Source organism: Thamnophis sirtalis, unplaced genomic scaffold (genome assembly GCF_051295495.1).
Source record: "Thamnophis sirtalis isolate CommonGarterSnake01/CBP01778 unplaced genomic scaffold, rThaSir2_p1.2 scaffold_13, whole genome shotgun sequence".
Lineage (NCBI taxonomy): Eukaryota > Metazoa > Chordata > Lepidosauria > Squamata > Natricidae > Thamnophis > Thamnophis sirtalis.
Window position 1 is genome coordinate 37,327,183 of NW_028261393.1, and position 23,283 is coordinate 37,350,465.

Consider the following 23,283-nt stretch of genomic DNA (forward strand, 5'->3'; position numbering starts at 1 on the left):
GATTGTGCCTCCTGGAGATTCTAGCGGTCGCGGAACAGACGCCATTAACTTTCATGCGCCGGAGGTTGAATGAATGGTATCAGGAGAGAGTAGGTTCGCCGCTCTCTGCCTTGATCTGTGGCCGCGGTAAGAGACAGTTCACCACTCTCGTGTTGGCACGGGGCCCGGCAACCCGCTGTTACCACTTCCGGGGCTCTTCCCTTCTCGCATGGGGCGGCGATGTGGTCCGCAGCCGGCAGGCACGGACGTGAGCAGCCCCCAAGAAACGCATTTCTCGGTGCTGGAAGATCTTGCCGAGCACCGGAGAGGTTAACTGCACTGTTGGAGCTGAGCATTCCGTCTCCCTCCCCCCTTCCATTCGGGCAGGGAAAAGACAGCCGCCATTTTGAGGTCGGATTTGAATTTCTCGCCGATGTGAGCCCTGATGCCGCCCAATCCGGCAGTTGAAGTTTTTCACACTGAAACAAGGGCGGTGGGTGGAGCTTGCCCTGCGCACTCCTTCACTTTGCTAGAAGGAATGAGTCAGCATGCTACAGAGGTCGGTTCGCCGCCAGCGTTTAGCACCATCTGCTCGCCAATTTCAGAGGTTTGCCCTGGTTTTCAATTGTGCTTGAGCCTTTCAAATCACTCCCATCTCCCCCCCCCCGGTGATTATTATGGCCGATCAGGCAGCATCTGGAGGCAGCGAGGGATCTACCAGCTCCTCTCCGCTTGAGGTCGCTGGGCCCAGCTCCAGGGTGGGTAGAACCACCACTAGGGCCTAAAAGTCCCGTGGGGCTTCTGCAGCCTCGAATACTGCTGCCAGACGCAAGGAAAAGGCCAAGGCTTCGGCCTTAGCGCCTGGGCCTGCCACCAGGTCACCTCCTATATTGGTGGCCGAACGCCAATCTCCTATTCCCTCAATTCCTCCAGCAGGAATTCAGGGTTGGTCGCCCGATCTCCCCATACCACTGGGGAGGGGTGCGAACGAAGGAGCTTTGGGGACCCAATCTACTCATGATCTACCCTCCAGGGGCCTGGCCTCGTGTCAGACACCCCTGCCTTCAGGCCCCACGGTCATCTTCATGCCCATGGCAACAGGTCTGAGAACAAGGGATGGGCCTGATTTTGATCTGTCCCCAGAACTGCATAATTTGATTTCTGCAACTATCTCCCAGAGGGTGGATGAGGAATTGCAGCACAGAGTCCAGAATCCCCCTTCTATTAACATTGCCAGGGATCTTGCCAGTTCACAAACTGATCCTCCTTTGCCCCCACCTTCGGCCTACAGTGAGGGCTCAGTTCTAGGTGGGGAGGAGAACAATGCTGCCCTGGAGTTGTCAGATGACGATGGGCCAGCACAGGATATCCCGGTCTTTTTCGGCCCGTCTTATTCAAATCTCTTTTATATAATGCCAAGGCAACTACCAAGATGGGTGGCGCAACCACTCAAGCTAGCACGGCCGTGGGACTTGATTCCACTGACCATTATTTTTCAGAACAAGTCCAGGAGCAGGATGCCATTCCCGCTCCCAAGCTATTTCTGGACGTTATTCAGAAACAGTGGGCCCAACCAACGGCTGTACCCCCGCCCTGTAATAGGGACAGGAAGCTGTATGCTTCCACGCCAGAACTAGAAGAACTCCTTCAGTTCCTGATTGTGGACCTCCACCTCCACCAGGATGTAAATAAGCTGGTGGCGGCACTAGTCTTTTCTTCGGATGCCACACTGAACGTGGCCAAGTTTGCGTCCCGTGCGGTGGTTTCTAACATGGCATCTCATAGGCTCCTCTGGCTTCGCCATTGGCAAGCTGATTTACGTTCTAAGTGGCGCTTGGCCTCTACCCCCTTCAAAGGAAGCCCTCTGCTTGGGGCGGCGCTAGATCCTATTTTGATCAAAAATAGGGACAAGCCCTTCAACCGCTAGACTTGATGACAGGAGACAGCAACCATATCACAGAAAGCAGTTCTTTCAGGCTGGGGACTCCGGGTACGCCACTGCTCCCTATGTTTTCCCTTATGCCAGGCCATTCCAACAGGCTCAGGACAGAGGCCAGGACTGTTCCAGGTCTAGGGACAGGGGTCACCAGCAGGGTCAGCAACAGCAGGCCCGGTGGCCATTTCGTGGGAGCAGCAACCAGTCTTTTTGCAGGTATAGGTGACTCACACAAAGTGGAGCCTATTGGCGGGCGGCTCACTTTGTTTGCCTCTCAATGGGCAGAAACCACCTCAGATGTGTGGGCTCTTCAAACAGTGAGGCTGGGCCTCACTCTGGAGTTTCCCGCCATTCCCCTGAGGTGTTTCATCAGGTGCCCTGTATACCAAGATGCCAGGTAAAGATGCGCCTGATGGCATCCGAAATCAAACATCTGATTTCCATACACGCTATAAAAAGGGTGCCCCAGGGACAAGAGAGACTAGGATTTTATTCTATCCTTTTTCTGGTTCCCAAAAGGTCGGGCGGATGGAGGGCCATTCTACATTTGAAACGGCTCAATCTCTATTTGAAATACCGAGGTTCAAAATGCAGTCGCTCAAGAGCATTCTCGCCTGCATCAGACAGGGTGATTTACTGGCCTCTGTAGACATCAAGGAGGCATACCGCCATTTGCCAATACACCCGTCTCATCGAAGGTTCTTGCGGTTCCAGTTTGCGGGTGCCACTTCCAAGTTGTTGGCGGTGATAGCAGCATCCCTCCGGTCAATTCTGATAAGGGTCAACTGCTATCTAGATGATACCTTGATCCTATCGTCCTCTCCAAACATGGCACGGCAGGATCTGCAGCCCACGATCGAAGCATTGCAATTTCACGGCTTCGTTTTGAACTTCCCGAAGAACCACTTGCTCCCAACCACATCCCTCTTCCATCTTGGGACCGTCATCGACTCCGAACAGTGCATGGTGTCACTGTCCCAGGACAGGTGTTGAAGTCTCCAGACTCTGGTGAGTCAAGTGCAATCACAGAATTCTCTTCCCCTTGCAGTCCTATCCCAGCTGCTGGGAACATGGTTTCTTGCATAGACATTGTCCCATGGTCCAGATTCCATGCACGCCCCCTCCAGTGGTTTCTGCTCTCATTCCAGAGGGCTCACACCAGCCACTCACAGACCAAAGTCCGCCTGCCTCCCAAGGTACGGCTTTCGTTATGCTGGTGGACTTCTTCAAAGATTCTCAAGGGATGCCTTTTCAAAGAACCAGACCACATTGTGGTAACAACAGACGCGAGTCTATTCGGATGGGGAGCCCATGCCTTGGACCGGGTGACGCAGGGTCGCTGGAGCGCCCAAGAATTGCGGAACTGGCTAGAGCTTCAGGCAATTCACTTAGTCCTCCACGATTTTCAGGACCTGATATCGACCAACCTCGTGTTGGTTCTCACGGACAATGTAGCTTCCAAGGTGTACGTCACCCACCAGGGTGGCACCAAGTCCCGGGCCTTGATGCTAGAAGCTGAACGCCTTCACCATTGGGCAGAGGCTCACCTGCCATCGCTCTGGGTGGAGCACATTTCAGGCTCGGCCAATGTACAGGTGGATTGGCTGAGCAGAACCACAGTGGACCAGACGGAGTGTCAGCTCCATCCAACTCTGTTCCAAGAACTGACTCACCGCTTTGGCCACCTCCAGGTGGATCTCTTTGCTCAACCGCACAATGCGCACCTGTCAAGATTCTTCACCAGGTATTACACCCCGGGGCAGAAGGCACCGAAGCTCTTCTATACTCCTTCCCACCCCTTCTGCTCGTACCACTGGTCATCCAGAAGATTCTACTGGAGCAAGCAGAGGTCCTTATAGTCGCATACTCCTGATATGCCGATCTGGTCCATCTTTCAATCTCCCGTCCATGGAGAATACCAGACACCTGGATACAACTCTTGCAAGGGTTTCTCCTTCACCCGAATCCTCAGCTGTTACAATTAGCCGTGTGGCATGTGAGCGGGCGATCCTGAGGCGTCAGGACTTCTCTGACAAGGTCATCGCCACGATCCAGGCTGCTCACCGCCCATCCACAATGCACATTTACGAAGCCACCTGGCAGGCATTTTGCAGGTAGTGCCTGACAGTATCCGTGGACCCTCTTAAAACTTCTATTCCACAGATTCTAGTCTTTTTCCAGTCGGGTTTGGACAAAGGGCTGACACCCAGCACCTTACGAAGCCAGATTGCACCTCCCACAGTTGTGGGAGGTGCCCCGGGCCATTCCCTCGCTTGCCATCCGAGAGTCCAGTCCTTCTTGAAGGGCACATCTAACCTAAAACCGCCAGCAGTCCACCATTACCCTACATGGGACTTACCCCTGGTACTTAGAGCTCTCACGGCTGAGCCATTCAAGCCCATCCACCATCAGCCTTAGATTGTTGACCCTCAAGACCATCTTTTTAGTGGCGATTACATCAGCTAGAAGAGTTTCGGACTGGCGGCACTTTCAGTATGGGAGGATCTCTGTATATTCCATCAAGACAGAATCATATTGCGATTGGACCCGGCCTTCCTGCCAAAAGTCAACTCCTTGTTCCACAGGGCGCAGAAACTCATCCTCCCAGACTTTCGCCCCAATCCATCACACCCCCAGGAATGGAAGTGGCACCATCTCGGTGTTTGCAGGGTGCTCCATTGCTATGTGAAGCGCATGTCATCATTCAGGAGGTCAGAGGCACTTTTCGTGTCCTTCCAACCGGCATCCATGGGTCAGAAAGTGTCATCAAACACAATTGGACGCTGGTTGAAGGCGTCCATTGTCCTCGCTTACGAATCCCAATCTCGCCCGGCACCTAGACACATCACTCCCCATTCCACCAGAAGTGCGGCCACCACGGCGGCGTGGGCAATGTAGGCCTCAGTGGAGGACATTTGCAGGACGGCGACCTGGTCATCACCGTCGCCCTTCATCCGTCATTACAAAGTGGACATGTATGCCTCGGCAGAGGCTTCATTTGGGCGACACGTCTTACAGAGGGTTGTAGCATCATCCACGGCCCCTGACCAGCCTGCGTCCCGCCCTTGAAATTCATTGCTTTGGCATGTCCCATGCTTGGATTTCCCAAGCAGCGCACAGGAGAACGACCATTGACTTACCTGAACGGTCCTTCTATGTGTGCTGCAAGGGGAATCCAAACCCACCCTCGGCTTCGGCTGGTTCGGGCATTGACACTATCTCCTCTCACACAGACTCATTGTGTTACTCACCTACTTACCTTTTCATCAGCTGATTCTTTTGCTTCTCCTGGATTGGCTGAGCCTTTGTACAAAACTGAACCATCCCAGTCAGAGGAGGCGTGGTCAACAATTACATAACTCAGTCTCTAGGCTAATGGACAAAGTTTACCCATGGTTGGATTCCCCTCACAGCGCATATAGAAGGACCGCTCAGGTAAGTCAATGGTCGTTCTAACCTCTATCTTTTTCCCCAAGCATCTTCTTTCCAATCTTTCCTCATTGTCCCTTTTATAATATTTTCCAGTCTTTGGTGTATGCAATCAAATATTTCTACCATCTCCTTATGATGTTCCAGTATAAGGTCCTTAATACTTTGAAACATTAGCTCCATTCCGTAATCTCCACTCACTTTCACCTTGTGTTGGGTCTTTATTTAATAAGTCTGTTTTTAGTCAATTATCCGGGAACTGTTGATTCAACAAAGAGGTCCCAAATCACTATTTTAATTTCTCATCAATATTCAATCAAATCAATTTAAATACATCAGGGGGTTATCCACCCCTCAAGTTACTTTTATATATTCAGTAATATTCAGAGTTCTCTAGGCAAAAGTTCTTGTTTGATGTTCCAATCTCCAGTAGTTATAAGGTAGATATATATAATTCAATAGATATTTTCAATCCTTTAAATGTTTATTCCCAGGTTGCATAGCTCCTCTTTCATCAACAGATGGCGATCTTTGCTTCAATCTGCAGCCTCTCTGCTTTGTTATGACAAGTCCAATTTAATTATCTTGCTTATTTTAAATTATAAGTCCAGTAAATGAACCACATCAATAAAAATAGTTTGGGGTCGTAGTTCCAGCATGCCTTCTTAATATCATGTTTTGTTTTGAGAGTTCAAGTTTCTATTTGTTTTTTTAAATAAATTTTCTCTTCTTAAATTTTCCGGTATTTTTTTTAAAAAAATGCTTGTATGCCAGTATGACAAATCATTCCAAAATATATTCCCCTTCGATTTTTATGGGTCAAGTTTCAGCAAAATATGCTGCTGCTCCTCGTCTTTGGATGAGAGAGCTTTCCAGTTCAGGGACATGAGATACGGTTCTCCTCAACCTGAAAGGCAGTCCCCTGTTACCTCACTTCCCCTCCAGGGTAGCTATGGCTCCAATTGCAGCCCTCCAACGGGGAGAGCTTGTAAGAGGGCTATGGAGCTCTCAGTCCTTGCTTCTGAAGGTACCAGAAGTACAACCAGAGGTCCTGGGGTCCAGCTTCTTGACGAAGGAAGCATCGACCACTTCCCACAGCTTCTCTTTGTTAACCATAACTTTTATACATATAGAAGAATTTCTGGAAGAGGAGGGAAAAGAAAGTCAGGCCAGGGTTTGGGGAGAGGGTAGGGATCAAGAGTGGAACCCCAGGATATAGTTAAATAAAGAAAGGATAATGATAATAAATTATATACATGGAGGATTAGAAAACTTTGGTATTAAATATTATGGATGTTTAGCTAAAATAGGATATGAGGATTTAATGTTAATGGAGGATTTTATAAATAAGTAAATGAAATGCCAGTATGTGGGTATGGATTGAATTTTGGTATATTTAAGGATGAAGGATGTTTAAATAATTGTAGTCAAATAAAAGTGGAAGTATGATGATGTTAATATAATAAATATTTGAGTTAAGATATTTTAATTAATATGAATTATATTTGATGACGGTGGAAGAGATGCACAAAAGCTTTTTGTAACCAGCTGATATACTTTTTACAATATATGTTTGTTTTGGAAATAAATAAATAATTTTTTAAAAAAAAGAGTGGAACCCCAGCTACTTTGTGCTCTATGAGCTTGGGTGTTTTTTCTAGAGATGTTTCATGACCCAACTAGCAGTGACGTGCAGTCAGGGGAGGCAGGGGAGGCAGGGCCTCACCACTGTCATGAAAAGAAAAGAAAATGTAAAAGGAAAAAGGCTGAGGTAGTTGCTGCCAGAGTCATAGTGGATGAGTCTGCTTAGTGCTTAACTGTTTAAAAAAGCCTCTTAAAAAAGTGCCCTCTACAGGAGGAGGCAGGAGAACCACGTGCCTCATTTAGTCTATATGATCACTCCAGCAGAGTTAAGCAAGGGTTAAAATTCCTTATGTAGATGAGGCACTTGGTTCTCTTGCCTCCTCCTGTAGAGGGCATTTTTAGAGGCTTTTTTAAACAGTTAAGCAGAGTCATCCATTGGGGAATCTGGCAGCAGTTAACTCAGCCTGACCTCAGCAGCTCTTGCCTTTTTCCTTTTACATTTTTACATTTTCATCATGGCAGACAAGAGCAGAGTTGAAATCCTCTGTGAAACAGCTGGAAAAGGTATGTGGGTCGGAGGGAGGGGGAGGAATTCAAAATTAATGTAATTTGTAAGTAATTGTATTATTATAAGTTGTGTGTGTGTGTTTGTGTGTGTGTGTGTTTTACCCGCATCTGCTGGGGCGCGGGCTGGCACTTTTATGTCAGACATAGCGGCAGGGCTTTTGGACATAGCAGCAGGGCTTTTGGACATAGCAAGATGCCTCTATGTCGGACACAGCGGCAGGGCTTTCAGACACCCCGGCGCTGTGTCCGCCATAGAGGCGGGACACCTCTATGTCAGACATAGCGGCAGGGCTTTCAGACACCCCGGCGCTGTGTCCGCCATAGAGGCGGGACACCTCTATGTCAGACATAGCAGCAGGGCAGCTTTTGCCTCTAGTGCCAGGTCGGCATGGCAGCTTTGCCCGCCTGCCACCCCGGCGCTAGAGGCAAAAGCCACCCTGCCGCTATGTCCGACATAGAGACGTCCCGCCTCTATGGCAGACACAGCGCCATGGTTTCCCGGGGCTTCCGAAAGCCCTGCCGCTGTGTCCGACATAGAGGCATCCTGCCTCTATGGCGGACACAGCACCGGGGCTTCCTGGAGCTTCCGAAAGCCCTGCCGCTGTGTCCGACATAGGGCAGCTTTTGCCCGCTTGCCTCACCAGCCATAAACTTCACCACACGTCACTGCCAACTAGGTACCATCATCAGCCCTGGAAGGGACTGACGTTTATGGAGAGGAGGAGGGGGGAGTTGGGAGGAGGAGGACTTGGGGTCCCTGGTGCTCTCTGAGCTTGGGTGTTTTCTTGCAGACGTTTTATGATCCAACTAGGTAATGTCATCAGTGCTAGTAGGGGGAGAGGAGGAAGAGGAGGACGAAAAGGAGGACGACTGTGGGGTCCTTCCAGCTCCAATATTCTATGTTCTATGACTATGCAAACAACCATACCCTAAGCAGCATTAAATCCAGTTAATAGTAGAATGGGAGGCCCCATGGGTGTTGAAAATGTTTCCAGACAGAAAACCAATGCTGCACGGTTGCCTTTACAATAGAGAGGGATGACCACATACAGCCCAGGCAGTCCTCGACTTAGTTAGTTAGTTTATTTAGCGAACCATTCAAAGTTACAATGGCACTGAAAAAAGCGGCGTACAACTGTTTTTCACACTTACAACCATTGCTGCATCCTCAGCCAAGGACTACCTGTAGAAGAGAGATTATTTCCCTTCGTTTTAATAAATTAGGCCAATGGGGGGTGGGGGGTGGGAAGGAGACAGAAAGTGGAAATCATTGCAATGAAAAAGGCTTCTGAAAATCAAAAATGTTGGTGGTGTCCATTGTTTAGATCAGCATCAAGAACCTGATAGCAATTACAGAGAATCAGATAACAAGAGTTGAAAGGAACCTCGGAGGCCATCTAGTCCAACCCTCTGCCCAAGAAGTACATCCTACACCATTTCTGACAAATGGCAGTGCAGTCTCTTTTTGAAAGCTTCTAGTGATGAAGCTCCCACAACTTCTGAAGGCAACTTCTGTTCCACTGGTTGATTGTTCTCACTGTCAGAAAATTTCTCCTTATTTCCAGGTTGAATCTCTCCTTGTTCAGTTTCAATCCATTATTCCTTGTCTGGCCTTCAGGTGCCTTGGAAAATAGCTTGACCCCCTCCTCTCTGTGGTAGCCCCTCAAGTATTGGAAGACTGCTATCATGTCTCTCCTGGTCCTTCTCTTCACTAGACTAGCCATGCCCAGTTCCTGCAACCGTTCTTCGTATGTTTTAGTCTACAGTCCCCTAATCATCGTAGTTGCACTTTTTCTAGAGTCTCAACATCTTTTTTATAGTGTGGTGATCAAAACTGGATGCAGTATTCTAGGTGTGGCCTTACTAAGACTTTATAGAGTGGTATTAGTATCTCACTTGATCTTGATTATATCCCTGTTAATGCAATTTAAGATTATATTGGCTTTTTTGGCTTTCACTGCACACTGTTGGCTCCTATTTAGCTGGTTGTCCAATAAGACTCCATGATCCCTCTCACAGTTACTGCTATTAAGCCTGGTTTCACACAGTCTATATGTGTACTGGTTTTTCTTGCCTAAGTGTAAGACTTTTCTCTACATTGAACTTCATTTTGTTAGATAGGACCCAGCGTTCAAGTCTGTCAAGATCTTTCTGGATCTTGAGCCTATCTTGGGTTTAGTCTAGTGGTTAAAGCACCAGGCAACTTTCTAGTCCCATCTTGGGACAAAAGCCACCTGGATGACTTTAGGCCAATCACCAACAGAGGGTGAGTTCTAGTCTTGCCTTAGGCATGAAAGCCAGCTTGGCAACTTTGACCCAATCCCTCTCTCTCAGTGCAACCCACCTCACAGGGTTGTTGTAAAGAAAATCAGGGTGAACAAAGAAGAAGCATTAGGGATATCCACCATCTTGAATTATTTATAAAAATAATAAAGGCAAGACAAAAAATAATTATTAAGCAGTTAATATAAATGAATGTGGAAGAAAACAAGCCAGCTTGGGTCATACTTACAATAACGGAGCAGATGCTGGAATACATGCTCTGGAGATTGTTGTGCTCGGAACCTCCTCCCACTTGAGAAATGAGACGGATGACTTAAAAATGTTCCTGGAGACCTGGGCCAAGGGAGGAAGGAAGGAATCAGATCACCTGCTTCTGATACTGTACATGTTCTACAGAGAAAACCCAGCCTTCTCCATGCTCAGGACAGAGGGAAGAGGATAAACTGTCCCAGGACTAAGATATGGCAGGCCGAGGAGTCAGTGATGACCACAGCATCTCCGTCCTGAAAGGAGACATCTCCCAATGTCTCCAACAGGATGATGAGCTAACCGGGTGCCAAATCTCTCTACAGGTAGTCCTTGGCTTTTGACTGTAATTTCTACTGCTACGCGAGACAGTTGTTAAGTGAGTTTTGATCCATTTTACGATCTTTCTTGCCATAGTTGTTAGGGAACCTCTGCAGGTGTTAAGTTAATGACAGAGTTGCTAAGTGAACCTGGCTTTCCCATGGACTTTGCTTGCCAGAATGTTGCAAAAGGGGATCATGTGACCCTGTTTATACATAAGTGTCTAGTAAGGGAAACAACAGGAAGAAAACAACACTCCCACTAGGACTGACAGGGCAAGCCACGTATATATAAAAAGAGATACCCCCCTCCCTTGTAGCACTGATGATGTTACCTAGTTGGGTAAGGAAAGGTCTGCAAGAACAGAACCAAGCTTAGAGCACCAAGGATCCATCATTTCAACCCTGATTCTCTTCAAACAATCAAGCAGAAAATGGTGCCCTACTCAAAAAACAGCCAAGCAAAAAACCTACACCCACATCAAAAACAATAGGCTATGCTGTATATAAGCAGAGATCAAAACCTCCTGCTGATGCTGTCACCTAGATGGGTCATGAAAGGTCTGCAACAAAAGAACCAAGTTCAGAGAGCATCAAGGACCTCCCAACTTCAGGATGGTCCAGAATCTCTTTGAATTATCAAGAGAATAACATTGCTCTGAGTGAAGATGGGGATGCAGAGCAGTCTCCTGAAGGAGGCAGCCTGGGCAGACCAGGAGCTTTGGTGACCCAGTCCTCAAACTCACCGCTCTGCTCCACCCATTTGACAGTTGAATGATGAGGGGGACAAGACTTTGGAGGACAGCTTTTTTAACTTCCCCCTGTGTCCCCCTCACCCCTTTCAAGAGCGTGCCAAAAATAGTGATGGAGTTGTTCCTCAGTTTGATGTCATCCTACGAAGGAAGAGAAACAGGTTAGTTCCTCCAATAGCAGAAAGTCTGTGTAGCTCCCTGCTGAACTGGGGGATTCTTGATGGGGTCTGAGTAGAAGTCCATTCTGGCCCTTCCCAGGCTCCGGAAGGTTTCCGGAACTCTGGGGAGGGTGAAAATGGCCTCCTCCCACCCACCCCACCTCCCGGAGGCACTCTGGAAGCTGGAAATGGATCACTTTCGAACTTCCAGTTGGTCCGCTGGGCCCATTTTTCACTCTCCCCAGCCTTCTGAGGCTTTCCTGAAGCCTGGGGAGAGCAAAAAACGGGCCAACGGGCCAACCGGAGGACCTCTGGGGGGCCAGGGAAAGCCATTTTCACCCTCCCCAGGCTTCAGGAAAGCCTCTGGAGCCTGGGGATGGTGAAAAACAGACCCAATGGGCCAACTGGAAGTTTAGAAACAAATTTCCAGTTGGCCTGTTGCATCTGTTTTCCGCCCTCCCTAGGCTTCAGGAAAGCCTCCGGAGCATGGGAAGGGCCAGAATGGATTTCCACTACATATACCGTTAATGACCCACTTTGAACATGCTCATCAATCCAACTATAGATCTGTTTAATTGTCATACTGTCCTGTCATCAATCAGCTAGCTTGATAATCAGCATATCATTGAGTGCTTGTCAAACACTTTGCTGAACTCAAGATACATTATGTCTACCACATTCCCACAATCTACTATGGACATTTGAGGGGTGGGGGTATTTTTTTATTTGGTTGCTTTGGCAGAAATATTTTGGAAGTGGTTTGCCCCTGTCTCCTTCCTAGGAGTGAGAGAACGTGACTGACAAAGGTCACCCAGCTGCCATCAAGCCTAACAAAAGACTAGGACTCCTGCTTTCTCGCTTTCTCATCTTTAACCTCTACACCAAACTGATTAAGGAAGTGTAACGAGTTGTGAGAACATTGAAAAACAGACTCCAACCTCCACAACAGTACACTAAAGAAAACCTGAGACCAGGGCAGAGTTTTACGTGTGAAAACATGTCAAATTTGACCCTTCCCAGTTTTTTGTAAAGATAAAGTCAGGGAGGTACCATTATTGTAGGAAAAGTAGCATTCATAACTTCCATCCTCTTAATCTGATCCGCCTCAGTTACCCACTCAAGAAACAAAGTAAGATTAATCTGGCAATGGTTTATCATGACAATTCCATGCTAACTGTTGGTAATTGCTGTAAAATGCATGCAGATCAACCTCTATAATATGATCTAGGGAGCTGTCTTCAATCTTAGCAGCTTTAAGATGTGGTGACTTCAACTCCAGGATGCTGGCTGGAGAGTTCTGGGAATTGAAGTTCTCCCATCTTAAAGTTGCCAAAGTTGAGAAATACTGTTCTAGACCAGGGTTTTTCCATTTCAGAAGTTTTAAGATGTGGGGACTTCAACTCCTGGAGTTCTCAGGCCAGCAGAGTTGAAGTTCACACATAAAGTGTCTGAGATGAAGCAAGACCAACCTAGATTTTTTTTTTTAGATATGGAGAGGGAGCCATGTGTTTGTGTGTGTTTCTACAATATGGTGCGTGGTGTTCTAGATTTTCTAGACCAATGTATGGTTTGATGGAGCTGAAGAGAGTGGCAACCTTCATTCTCTTCCACCTCATCTGGAACTTCTCCAGCTCTCTAGAAGAGCTCATCTGCAAGCCTACACACCATTTCATATTAGCACAGCACAGGTTTTGCTGAACTATTTCTAAGCATTTTCGATAGTTAGAATTCTGCAGATGGCATCTAGGCCGTCTTTATAAGAGATGGGGGAGAGAGAGGGGAGAGAGAGAGGGAGGGAGAGACAGAGAGAGGGGGGAGAGGGAGAGAGAGAGAGAGAGATTTGGTTGTGATTTGGTTGACTTACATCATGAAAATATTTAAGCATGATAGGAATCAAATGCACAGGCCTGCATCCGTACGTCTTGACATCAAGGTGTTGGAAGAGGAACTTGAGAGTTCTGAGCAATTCTTTTGCTACATTTTCTCTGGGTCAGAAGCATAGTTGATCACAGGCATTAACAGGGGCTCCAGCTGCTTATTCTGGAGGAAGTCAGGAAAGAAACGAGCAATTAAATATGGTCACTGGAATTCTCTGAGTCATTCAGTAGAAAGAATGACAAACACATAGAAACCATAAAAACATAGAATGACAGGAGACCTGATACTATTCTGGATAAATGGCTGTCTGCTTCCTTCTTGAAAACCTCCCGTGATGGAGCCCCCACAACTTCTGGAGGCAAGTCATTCCACCAATTAACAGAACAACAGAATTGGAAGGGATCTTGGAGGTCTTCTAGTCCGAGAATTCCCTGCTCAAGCAGGAGATGCTATACAATCCCAGACAAATGGCTCTCCAGTCTCCTCTTAAAAGCTTCCAGTGTTGGAGCCCCCATAATTTCTGAAAGCAAGTCCTTCCACTGGTTAGTTGTTCCCATTGTCAGTAAAATTTCTCCTTCGTTTCAGGTTGCTTCTCTCCAGGATTAGTTTCCATCTGTTGTTTCTCGTCCTGCCTTCAGGGGCTTTGGAGAATAGGTTGAGCCCCTCTTCTTTCTGGCAGCCCCTCAAATATTAAAAGACTCATGTCATCCTAGCCCCTCCCCTTTTTTGTTTGACTAGATCTACCTAGTTCTCCAATTGTTTTGCCTCCAGCTAAAGCAAACTAAAGTGAAAGTTTACAGAGTTAAACAAACCATAATACGCCCCATTTCAAGTCAATAAACATACACCCTTAGAACAGAGAACATGGAATAATTGAGTTGGAAGGGACCTTAAGGTCCTCTAGTCCAACCCCTGCTCAAGCAGGAGACTCTGTACTATTTCAGATAAATGATTTTCCAGTCTCTTTTTGAAAACCTCCCATGATGGAGCACTCACAACTTCTGAGGGCAAATTGTTCCCTTGGTTGATTGCTCTCGACATCAGGAAATTTCTCCCTAGTTCTAAGTTGTTTCTCTCCTGGGTTAGTTTCATCCATTCTTTCTCATTTTGGAAAATAGTTTGACCCCCTTGTCTTTGTAGGAGCCCCTCAAATATTGCTGTCATGTCTCCCCTCATCCTTCTAGACATTCCCAATTCCTGTAACCGTTCTTCATATGTTCTTGGAGTTGGTTGTAATTATGAGTAATTTGAATAAGGAGTATAAATCAAGAAAACCAGAACAACCAGCATTCCAAGTGGTTGTTCCCCAAGATCCCCAATTCCGGAAGGGAAGATCTTCAGGAAACATCTGGAAAGGAAGAAGCTGGATGATTGTTAAGTCAGCTCAGTTGCTTCCTCATCCCAGGAGTTTGAAGAGACATCTTCACTTGAAGGAAAGTGTTCCATCACTGTGGTCTCAAAGTGGGGGTGGCTGGGAGCCTTCTTTGCCAGCTTTTTGCCAGACTTTTTCCAAAGTCTCAGCATCTTTTTTATAATGTGTGACCAAAACTGGATGCTGCATTCCAGGTGTGGCCTTATTAGGGTTTTATAAAGCAGTATTAATACTTCACATGATGTTGATTCTATGCCTCTGTTTGTACAACCCAGGATTGTATTCGTTTTTTTCGCTGCTGCTGCACATGGCTGGCTCATATTCAAGTGATCGTCCAGTAGGAATCCAAGGTCCCTCTAACAGTTGCTGTTTTATTTGTAATGGTTTTAATGGCTGTCCAGTCTCTTCTTGAAAGCCTCCAGTGATGGCGCACCCACAACTTCCAGAGACAAGTCATTTCAATGATTAATTCTTCTGTCAGGAAATTTCTCCTTAGTTCCAGGTTGCTTCTCTCCTTGAGTAGTTTCCATCCATTGCTTCTTCTTCTGCTTTCAGATGTTCTCCAAGAGGATCTGTTGACTACTTGATCCTTCAGATCTTCCAGAGATGCACCCATCTCTGTACAGGAGAGGCCACTGTAGCTGAGTCCATCCTCTTTCTGATGGTTGTCTCCTCCTTCTTCTTCTATCCTTCCTAGCCTTGTAGACTTCCCAGAGAGTATGGCCATACCTGCTACTACCTTGAAAGTCCCTCACTTCCTGAACCCCATCTTTTACCTCAAAGGGGTGCTGGAGGAGATACCCCAGACCTCATATGCTCAGTATTTGGAGGAGGGGATAGGACTGACTCATCCAGTCTCGGAGAACATGTTGTAGAATGTCTTTCAATTTAAAAATCTCTCCAATCTCCGGGTGAAAGAGCTGAGGAACAGGAGTCGAGATACCGAGCGTTAGCGAAGCAAAGGAAGGGAACGTTCCCGAGAGCCTCTACAAAGAGAGGCCACATTCAGCCATTACGGGGAGAGAAGGGAAAAAACAGTCCTCGTTTAGTGACTGCTGAAAGTCACAATGGCACTGACAAAAGTGACATGCCCATTTTTCAGACTTATGACTATTGTAGCAGCCTCATGGTCATCTGATCAAAATTTGGGTACTTGCCGGTTCAAGTGGGAAAGGAATTTGGGGTCATTGTCTTCCTTCCATCCCTCCCTTCTTCTTTCCTTCCTCGCACCCTCCTTCCTTCCTTCCTTCCTCCCTCTCTCCCTCCCTCCTTCCTTCCTTCCTCCCACCCTCCCTTGCTTCATCATTCCTTCCTGCCTGCCTCCTTCCATCCCACCCTTCTCTCTCTTCCTCCCCCCCCTCTGCTTCCTTCCTTCCACCCTCCCTCCCACAACATCTGGGGACAAGCCATTCCACTGGTTCACAGGATACGAGAAGACCTTGGAGGACTTCTCAACCAGCCCCATGCTTCACCAGGAGATCCTACACCGTTTCAGGCAAATGCTTGTCCAGTCTCTTCTTCAAGACCTCCAGTGATGGAGCACCCACAACCTCTAGCTTCTAACCATAAAGTCCTCCTGAACCCTGGGCAACTTTCCTTGACCTCCAGAACGTTGAGGTGCCCCACGTTGAGGTTCCTCACCTCCAAGAAGAAAGCCATGCCAATGATCTTCTCGCTTAATTTGGTATGACACAGGTATGTGTTAGCCTGATTAAACATTTGTTTGAGCTCCACTTTCGAGAAGTCGAACACGTGCCTGAAAGATCAAATAGGGAGAGATGAGACAAGATCTGATGGTTAGTGAGAAGAACCACCAACCCAGAGAAATCATTATCCAATTATCGATAAAGAGATTGAATGAATTATTTCATTTGGAGAATTTCTATGGCTGCCCACTCTCCATTTAAACTCTGGGTGTTTAACAAGAGTTCAGAAATAAAGAAAGACTCCAAACACAAATCCAAACCAAGTTAAAAATAGCCGGATGGATATTTAATGTGGATAAAAATAACCATGCAGTTATCAAATATCCTTGTGGATCTTGATTGGGCTACAGAAGCCTGGGTCTTGCCAAGTTTAGACCAATTAATGGAAGTCACTGGAAAGGTAAATAGCTACATAACCTTCTTTTGATTCACTTCTCTCTCTCTTCCTTTCTCCCTTCCAACCTCTCCCTCTCCTCTCTCCTCCCTTCCTCTGTTTCCCTCACTTTCTCCCTCTTCCTCTCTCTCCCACTCCCTCTGTCTCTTTCTCTCTCTCCCTCTTCCGCCCTCTCTCCCCCTCCCTCTGTCTCTCTCTCTATCTCCCTCTCCCTCTTTCTCTCTCTTTCTCTCCCCCCCCTCTCTCTCTCTCTATCTCCCTCTCCCTCTTTCTCTCTCCATCTCTCCCCCTCCCTCTCGTTTTCTCTGTCTCCCTCTCTTTCTCTCTCTCTGCCTCTTCCTCCCTCTCTCTCTCTCACTCACTGCCACTTGTAGCCCAGCGCTTTTAATTCCTTCTGGACCAGGTGGAAAATGGCTTCAAACAAAGTCTCTGGGCTGAGAAGCATTTCCCAGCAGCCCAGCCTTTCCAGAAATTTGTATTCATCCTCGTGTCCAGCACATAGGATGAGGTTCCTGATGGCTTCCACTGCCGTCCTAAATGAAAGAAAGGAAGAAGAGTCATTTCCCATCTTTTAGCTGATCCCCTCTGCAAAGGCCAGGCTTGCGTTGACGGCAACTGGCCTCCCCCTGCGGTTCACGATAGCGTCCGGCTTCACTTGGAAGAGGTCGTAAGTCAACTTGGGGAAAACCAGAGGGCATCTACTGAGCTTTGCAGAAATGGAGAGAGGACCCAGATTGGGCCTAGGAGATTCCTTACTCCAAGAGGTTGGTGTCCTCCACATCACTGCTTGATGAGCTTCTTAGATGGATGAAATGAAGCTGGGTGACCAGTGCAATAAGAAATCTGGGAATCTTCTTGTGGAGTTCAGCCGCATCAGGAATGGAGAAGATTTCACATAGGGCGTTGGTGGCCTAGAAATGGGATGAAAGGAGAGTCACCTTGGGCTCACCAGGTTACTTAGTTTCATCTCATCATTTATTATAACAACCCTGTAATCCTTTGCGGAGTGGAGTCTGAGCAACTGAATGGAGCTGAGTGTTTAGTGGCCGGATGCCCTTCCCTGTCGCCAGTGCAGAGTTTTGTTCGGCAGATACGTTCTCATTGTGCCCAGAGAGAGAAATATCTGCCTCTACCTAAGATCAAACTCACCGCCTCCTGATTGTGAGGCGAACCAGGTTACTTAGTTGACAAAGTCCAAAAGCGGAACTCCTTTGATGTGGGCCAACCAGGAGAAAAAAATCCTCATGTCCATGAAACTGAGCCAGAAATGCCTGTATCCGACACATGGTGCAACATTTTGCTAGAAGTGGGACTTCCGAAACAACAATTCTATACTCCCTCCAGAGTTTGAGAGGACAGTGGGGTGTAGATACAGAACAAAAGGGAGACAATGAGTAGCACAAGTGAGACAGAACTGGAGACAAAGAGATTGATAATCTGAAGTCTCTCTTTTTGTCTTCATTTCTAAAAAGGCTCTTGACTCTCCACCTAATAGGTTATTTATTTATTTATTTATTTATTTGTGCGGTCCTTGGTGCAGTCTGAATGTGTATGTGTGTGTGTATGTTTTTTTTGTTGATGTTGAAGATGTTTCATGACCCAAGTAACATCATCAGTGCTAGAAGAGTTTGGCTTAGAAATAAAGTTAGCCACCTCCTGCTTCTAGCACTGATGATGTTAACTAGTTGGGTCGTGAAACATCTGCAAGAAAACCACCAAGCATAGTAAGCACCAAAGACCCCCCCCAGTCTTCCTCCTCATCCCTCCTCTTCCTCTTCCTCCTGATATTACTTGGTTGTGTAATGAAATTTTTAAAATATTCATGACTGGGAGAGACATGGGAACAAGCTCAGCCAGTGAATAGCCAATGGGAGCCAATAGCCAATCTTAAACAGATCTGAGTCTATACAAAGAATTGAAACAGAAACTTAAGCAGTTTGCTGCTCTGATACGAAAACAAGCAGTCTGTCTGGGCTTTTCTGCTGAAATGAAGCTAACTGCTTGTGTTTCCCTGTAACTCTCCAGCCTTGTGTTTACGTGGAAGAACCACCTGTTGGTATTGTACATTTATTCATCTATTCTTATGTATATAAAAAGTTAATGAATCCAGCTGCATCAGTTATCTGTAATGTGCTTCTGGATTTGAATTTATGCAACAAACTCTGCCAGACATGTCCTCAAGAAAGCAATCAAACTCATAGAGCACCAAGGACCTCATAGTTCTCCTCCTCCTCTCTCTTCTTCTTCTTCTCCTCCACTCCACAAACCCCACTCCCCTCTAGCCTTGATGATGTTACCTAGTTGGCTTATGAAACATCTGCAAGAAAACCACCAAGCTCAGTGAGCACCAGGGACCCCACAGTTCAACAAATATTCTATAAATATTCTCTTCTATTGGTCTTAATTAATCAAATTTCTACACTGGCATCTGAGCTAATGGACACTGGGCAGTTTACAATAATGTAATAAAACAATAAAACACATAATAAAAACACAGATTAAAAATATTTAAAATAAGATACAAGGTGCAGTACTCAGCTGGGTGTTTGCCTTTCTTAAACCAAACTCTTTTTAGTTATTTCTGTACATCACCCAGAATCACCATGAGTGAGTTGGGCAACCATATGAGTTTTCTTAATAACTGAATGAATGAATGAATGAATAAATACACGAAGGAATGGATGAATACATGAATAAATAAATGAAAAGATACATGAATGGATTAATGAATAGATGAATAGATGAATAGATGAATAGATGAATAGATGAACTGATGGACGGACGGACGGATGGATGGATGGATGGATAGATGGATGGATGGATATCAAAGCGGCTCTGCATCTGGCAAGGAACCCCACAGATGCTTCTAATTTCAATGGGGTTTTCTGGGGAGAGGGGGGCTTGACCAGGAGTGAAATGCTACCAGTTTGGGCCCGTTCACCCAAATAAAATAAAGAAATGGACAAATAAAGAAATGAAGGAATGAATGAATACATTAATAAATAAATAAATGGATATATGAACGGATTAATGAATGGATTAATGAATAGATGAATAAATGAACTGATAGATGAATAGATGAACCAATGGATGGATGCGTGGATGGATGGATGGATGGATGGATGGATGGATGGATGGATGGATGGATATCAAAGCTGCTCTGCATCTGACAAGTAACCCCACAGATGCTTCTCAATGGGGTTGGGGGGGATTAACCCAAATTCTGCTCCAATTTCAGCCCCCGCCAATTTGCCCACTGCCTCCCTCCAACCAGGGCCTATCTGCTCTAATGTGGGGCCCTCGGGGGGGGGGGGGCTCTTCTGCTCAGCCCTTCCCCCTTCCGTAGATGTGGTGCCCATGTCTACATTAAATGGAAACAGAGCCACTGCTTGATGGTTTACTGCAACTGGCATGGTGGAGTTGCTCCTGGTGGTATTGGGGTCCTGCAGCCTTTTCAGGAGGGTCTTCAGGATTTTATTTTTGGTGTACCCGTCTCCAATTAATGCCCTCCATATCCCTCTGGCGCTTCTGCGGAAGTGGAAAAACAGATAGGGGAACAAATCAGATTCTTTCCCCATTTCAGAAGAGCTGGCCAGTCGAGATAGATTAACCCCCCTCCCCGGAGAAAACCGATGGCCAAATGAACTGCTTTGATGCAAGAAAAAAGTATAGACAGGTAGCTGTTGATTTACAACCATTTGTCTAGTAACCATTCAAAGGAACAACAGCATTGAAAAAAGTGACTGAAGCCCACTTTCCCCACTTTCCTGCATCCTCATGGCCATGTGATCAAAATTCGGACGCTTGGCCACTGGTTCAGATTTATGACCGTTGTTGGGTCCCATACTCAAGCGATCACAGTTTGCAAACTTCTGTTGGGGAAGCCAAATTCACTTAACAACGTTACTAACTTGACAACTGCAGTGATTCACAACAACTGTCATAAAATATCTTTAAAAGGTCATTTCCATCCCCATTTGGCTGCTTCCTTCCTTCCCATCACAAGACCCTCAGCTGACATGATCCACACCTGACCCATCACAAGATCCTCACCTGACACGATGTGACCTCTCCTGACGTGACTTCTCCATTACAAGACCTACTGACCACACAAAGCCCTTACAAGCAGAAGACCAGCACTGGCGTTCCCTAAATTCCGCTTAAGATGTTACCTAGACTGGTGACGAAATGTTTGGAAGCCAACACAGAAGAGGGGAGAACCAACCTCCACCCTCATCTTCCACCCGAGCTCCAGGCATTTGCCCCTATCGCAAATGATTGAGATTCTCTGTAGTCTACAAGAAAACAGGAGGCTCATCTCTTTGAGGTTCTTCTTACCTATCACAGTCCATGGAACATTTGAGAAGTGTGTCCATCACTCTGTTGACTCTTCTTGAAGTCAGGTGACACACTGCCTTCAGCGTTAGCTCTTTTGTTGCTGGGTCAGAAATTTTGGGAAGACGCTGGTAGATCTCCTTCAAAACCATGGGGAGCTATCGAAAAACAGATCAAAGGGATGAGATCCAGCGTTGGTCTCCATTGGAGATGCAGTACAGATGATAATCCCCACCCATTTGGGCGGGGGATTTGCCCCACAGTGTCAAAGCTTGCCTTATGTTTTTTAAAAAAAAAACTGCCTGATTTGTCCTGCCTGTTGGATATAGGCAACATTGAACCAAATTTCCACTGGCCATACTAGATGTGCAGATGCCCTCTCGGCAAAATATTATTATCAAATTGTGACAGGGGCCCCAAAGAAGAAACTATCCAACATGTACAGATGGTCCTCAACTTAAAACCAGCTGAAGTCTCACTAAGACAACAAGGTCTCACCCATTCTCACCTGTTTTCTACAAAATCTCCTACATTCCCTTTTGCTCTAAATCCTTCAATTTTCTTACTTCCTCCATGTCCGGTCCACACTCCTCCATGATGGAATTGAGGAGCAGCCCGCAGACTGAGCAATGTTTTTGTCTTCCTGTGTCAGAACCTTGATTCTTTTCCTGATCAGCTTCGTTATCTGTGATGGTGTCAGATGCTCAGCAAAGGCCTATCGGAGACAAGAAAAAGAGACCATGCAGAGATGCCTCAGGGTTTTGACTCTCCTCTCTCAACAAGCCCAAGGCTTTGACCTCGATTGTGGGACAGCACACCATGTAGAGAAGCAGGCCTTATTCCATGTCACCCATCAGTGAACTTCAGATGTGGCTCAAAGAAGCCAACATGGCAGCTGCAACTACCTTCTCCTAGGCGTTGTGGGCGATGGGTATTTAAACTCCAACCTCCAGCCTTTGGAGCATGCTGTCCCCACTGTGATACTGGCTTTTTTCAGCAGGTCAGGACTGAAAGGAAGTTCCACAAGAAGCCAAGCAAAATGTGGAATTAAAACATACCTTAGCTATTTTGTCAATGTCGTGACAGAATATTCCTGAGCCTGAAATGAAAAAATTTTCTCTCAGCCAATGGACAACGTTCACCTTCTTCTTCTTTTGTTTCTTGACCATTTCTTCAGCTTTGTAGGAAGGGGAAAAACCACAACGTCAAATTTTGGCATTCTGAGCCATTCCAAACATTCCAAACGGACTTTCTCTTTTGAAATCCTCCGTAAAACCCTTTGTAAAAAAAGAAGAAAAAAAAGGGGGGGGGAGGAATTTCTTTTTCTCCACATAGCACAGTGGATTAGCAATTTAGAATAAATAATTAAAACCAAAATATAATGGCATCCAAATCAACCTCTGTGAAATTACCTCCGAAAACGTCTCCCATACCTGGCACAAAGTTGCAGCCCCCACCATCTATGCCCCCTAGTGGAGACGTACTAACAAAAGAATTTTTTCTGGAAATGTTCAAAGAATCCAGAGAACAGAACTTAGAAATGTTTAAAGAATTCAGAGAACAGAATCTAGAAATGCTTAAAGATTTCAAAGATGAAATAAGGAATGAGATGGAAGTTCTATATGACAAATTTGATACTAGGGTCACTAAAATGAATGATAATATGATGGGAATTGTAAATGTGATAACAGAATATATTTCTGGAATGGAAGATAATTTAGAAATTCTCAATGAAGCTAAAACTAACCTGATATCCAAAACTGAAGTGGTGGAACAAAAAATTGATAATGCTGAAAAACAAATTATTATGATACAGTATAAGCAGATGGAGCTTGCATTAAGAGTGAGGGGGCTGCGTGAAGAAAAGCAGGAGAACTTAAAGCAAATGTTTTCTGAAGCTTTTGACCATCTGGTGGGAAAACCGGGATCCAATTTTGATTGGCAGAATGACAAGACTTTTCGTGTTAACTCATGGGCGGCAAAACAAAGGCAACTTCCCCGAGATGTGGTAATATACTTTGTTACAAGAGAATCTAGAAATATGATATTACAAGAGTCTTATAATACTAAGCTTCAAATTGGTGGACAGGACCTGATTGTTTTGAAAGAAATACCACCTCAGATGCTAAGAGCCAGAAGAGATTATGCTTTTCTGGTGGAAGAGCTCAGAAAGCGTCAGATACAGTACAGATGGGATGCCCCATTCGGTATTATAGTTACAATGGACAAACAAAGATATCGTCTCAGTTCTGTATGGAAAGCTCGTGATTTCTATCATAAGATTCTGAAGATGGGATACCCTGAACCTTCGGGATATGGTGAAAAACCACGAGACGAACAAGAT

At 46.0% G+C, this 23,283-nt stretch overlaps 1 protein-coding gene across 1 annotated transcript; it reads right to left on the reverse strand.

Annotated features, from left to right (window-relative positions):
* Nucleotides 1–5,640: 5,640 nt before the first annotated feature.
* On the reverse strand, nt 5,641–21,535 carry LOC148043145 (uncharacterized). The gene is made up of 8 exons (XM_087727096.1): nt 21,506–21,535; nt 20,943–21,097; nt 20,006–20,132; nt 17,361–17,515; nt 16,146–16,260; nt 13,119–13,294; nt 10,008–10,111; nt 5,641–6,485 (listed from the first exon to the last, which is right to left on the reverse strand). The coding sequence occupies exons 1-6, from the start codon at nt 21,533–21,535 to the stop codon at nt 13,229–13,231; spliced, it is 648 nt and encodes a 215-aa protein (XP_087583222.1). The 3' UTR covers nt 5,641–6,485; nt 10,008–10,111; nt 13,119–13,228.
* Between the last annotated feature and the right edge of the window lie 1,748 nt (nt 21,536–23,283).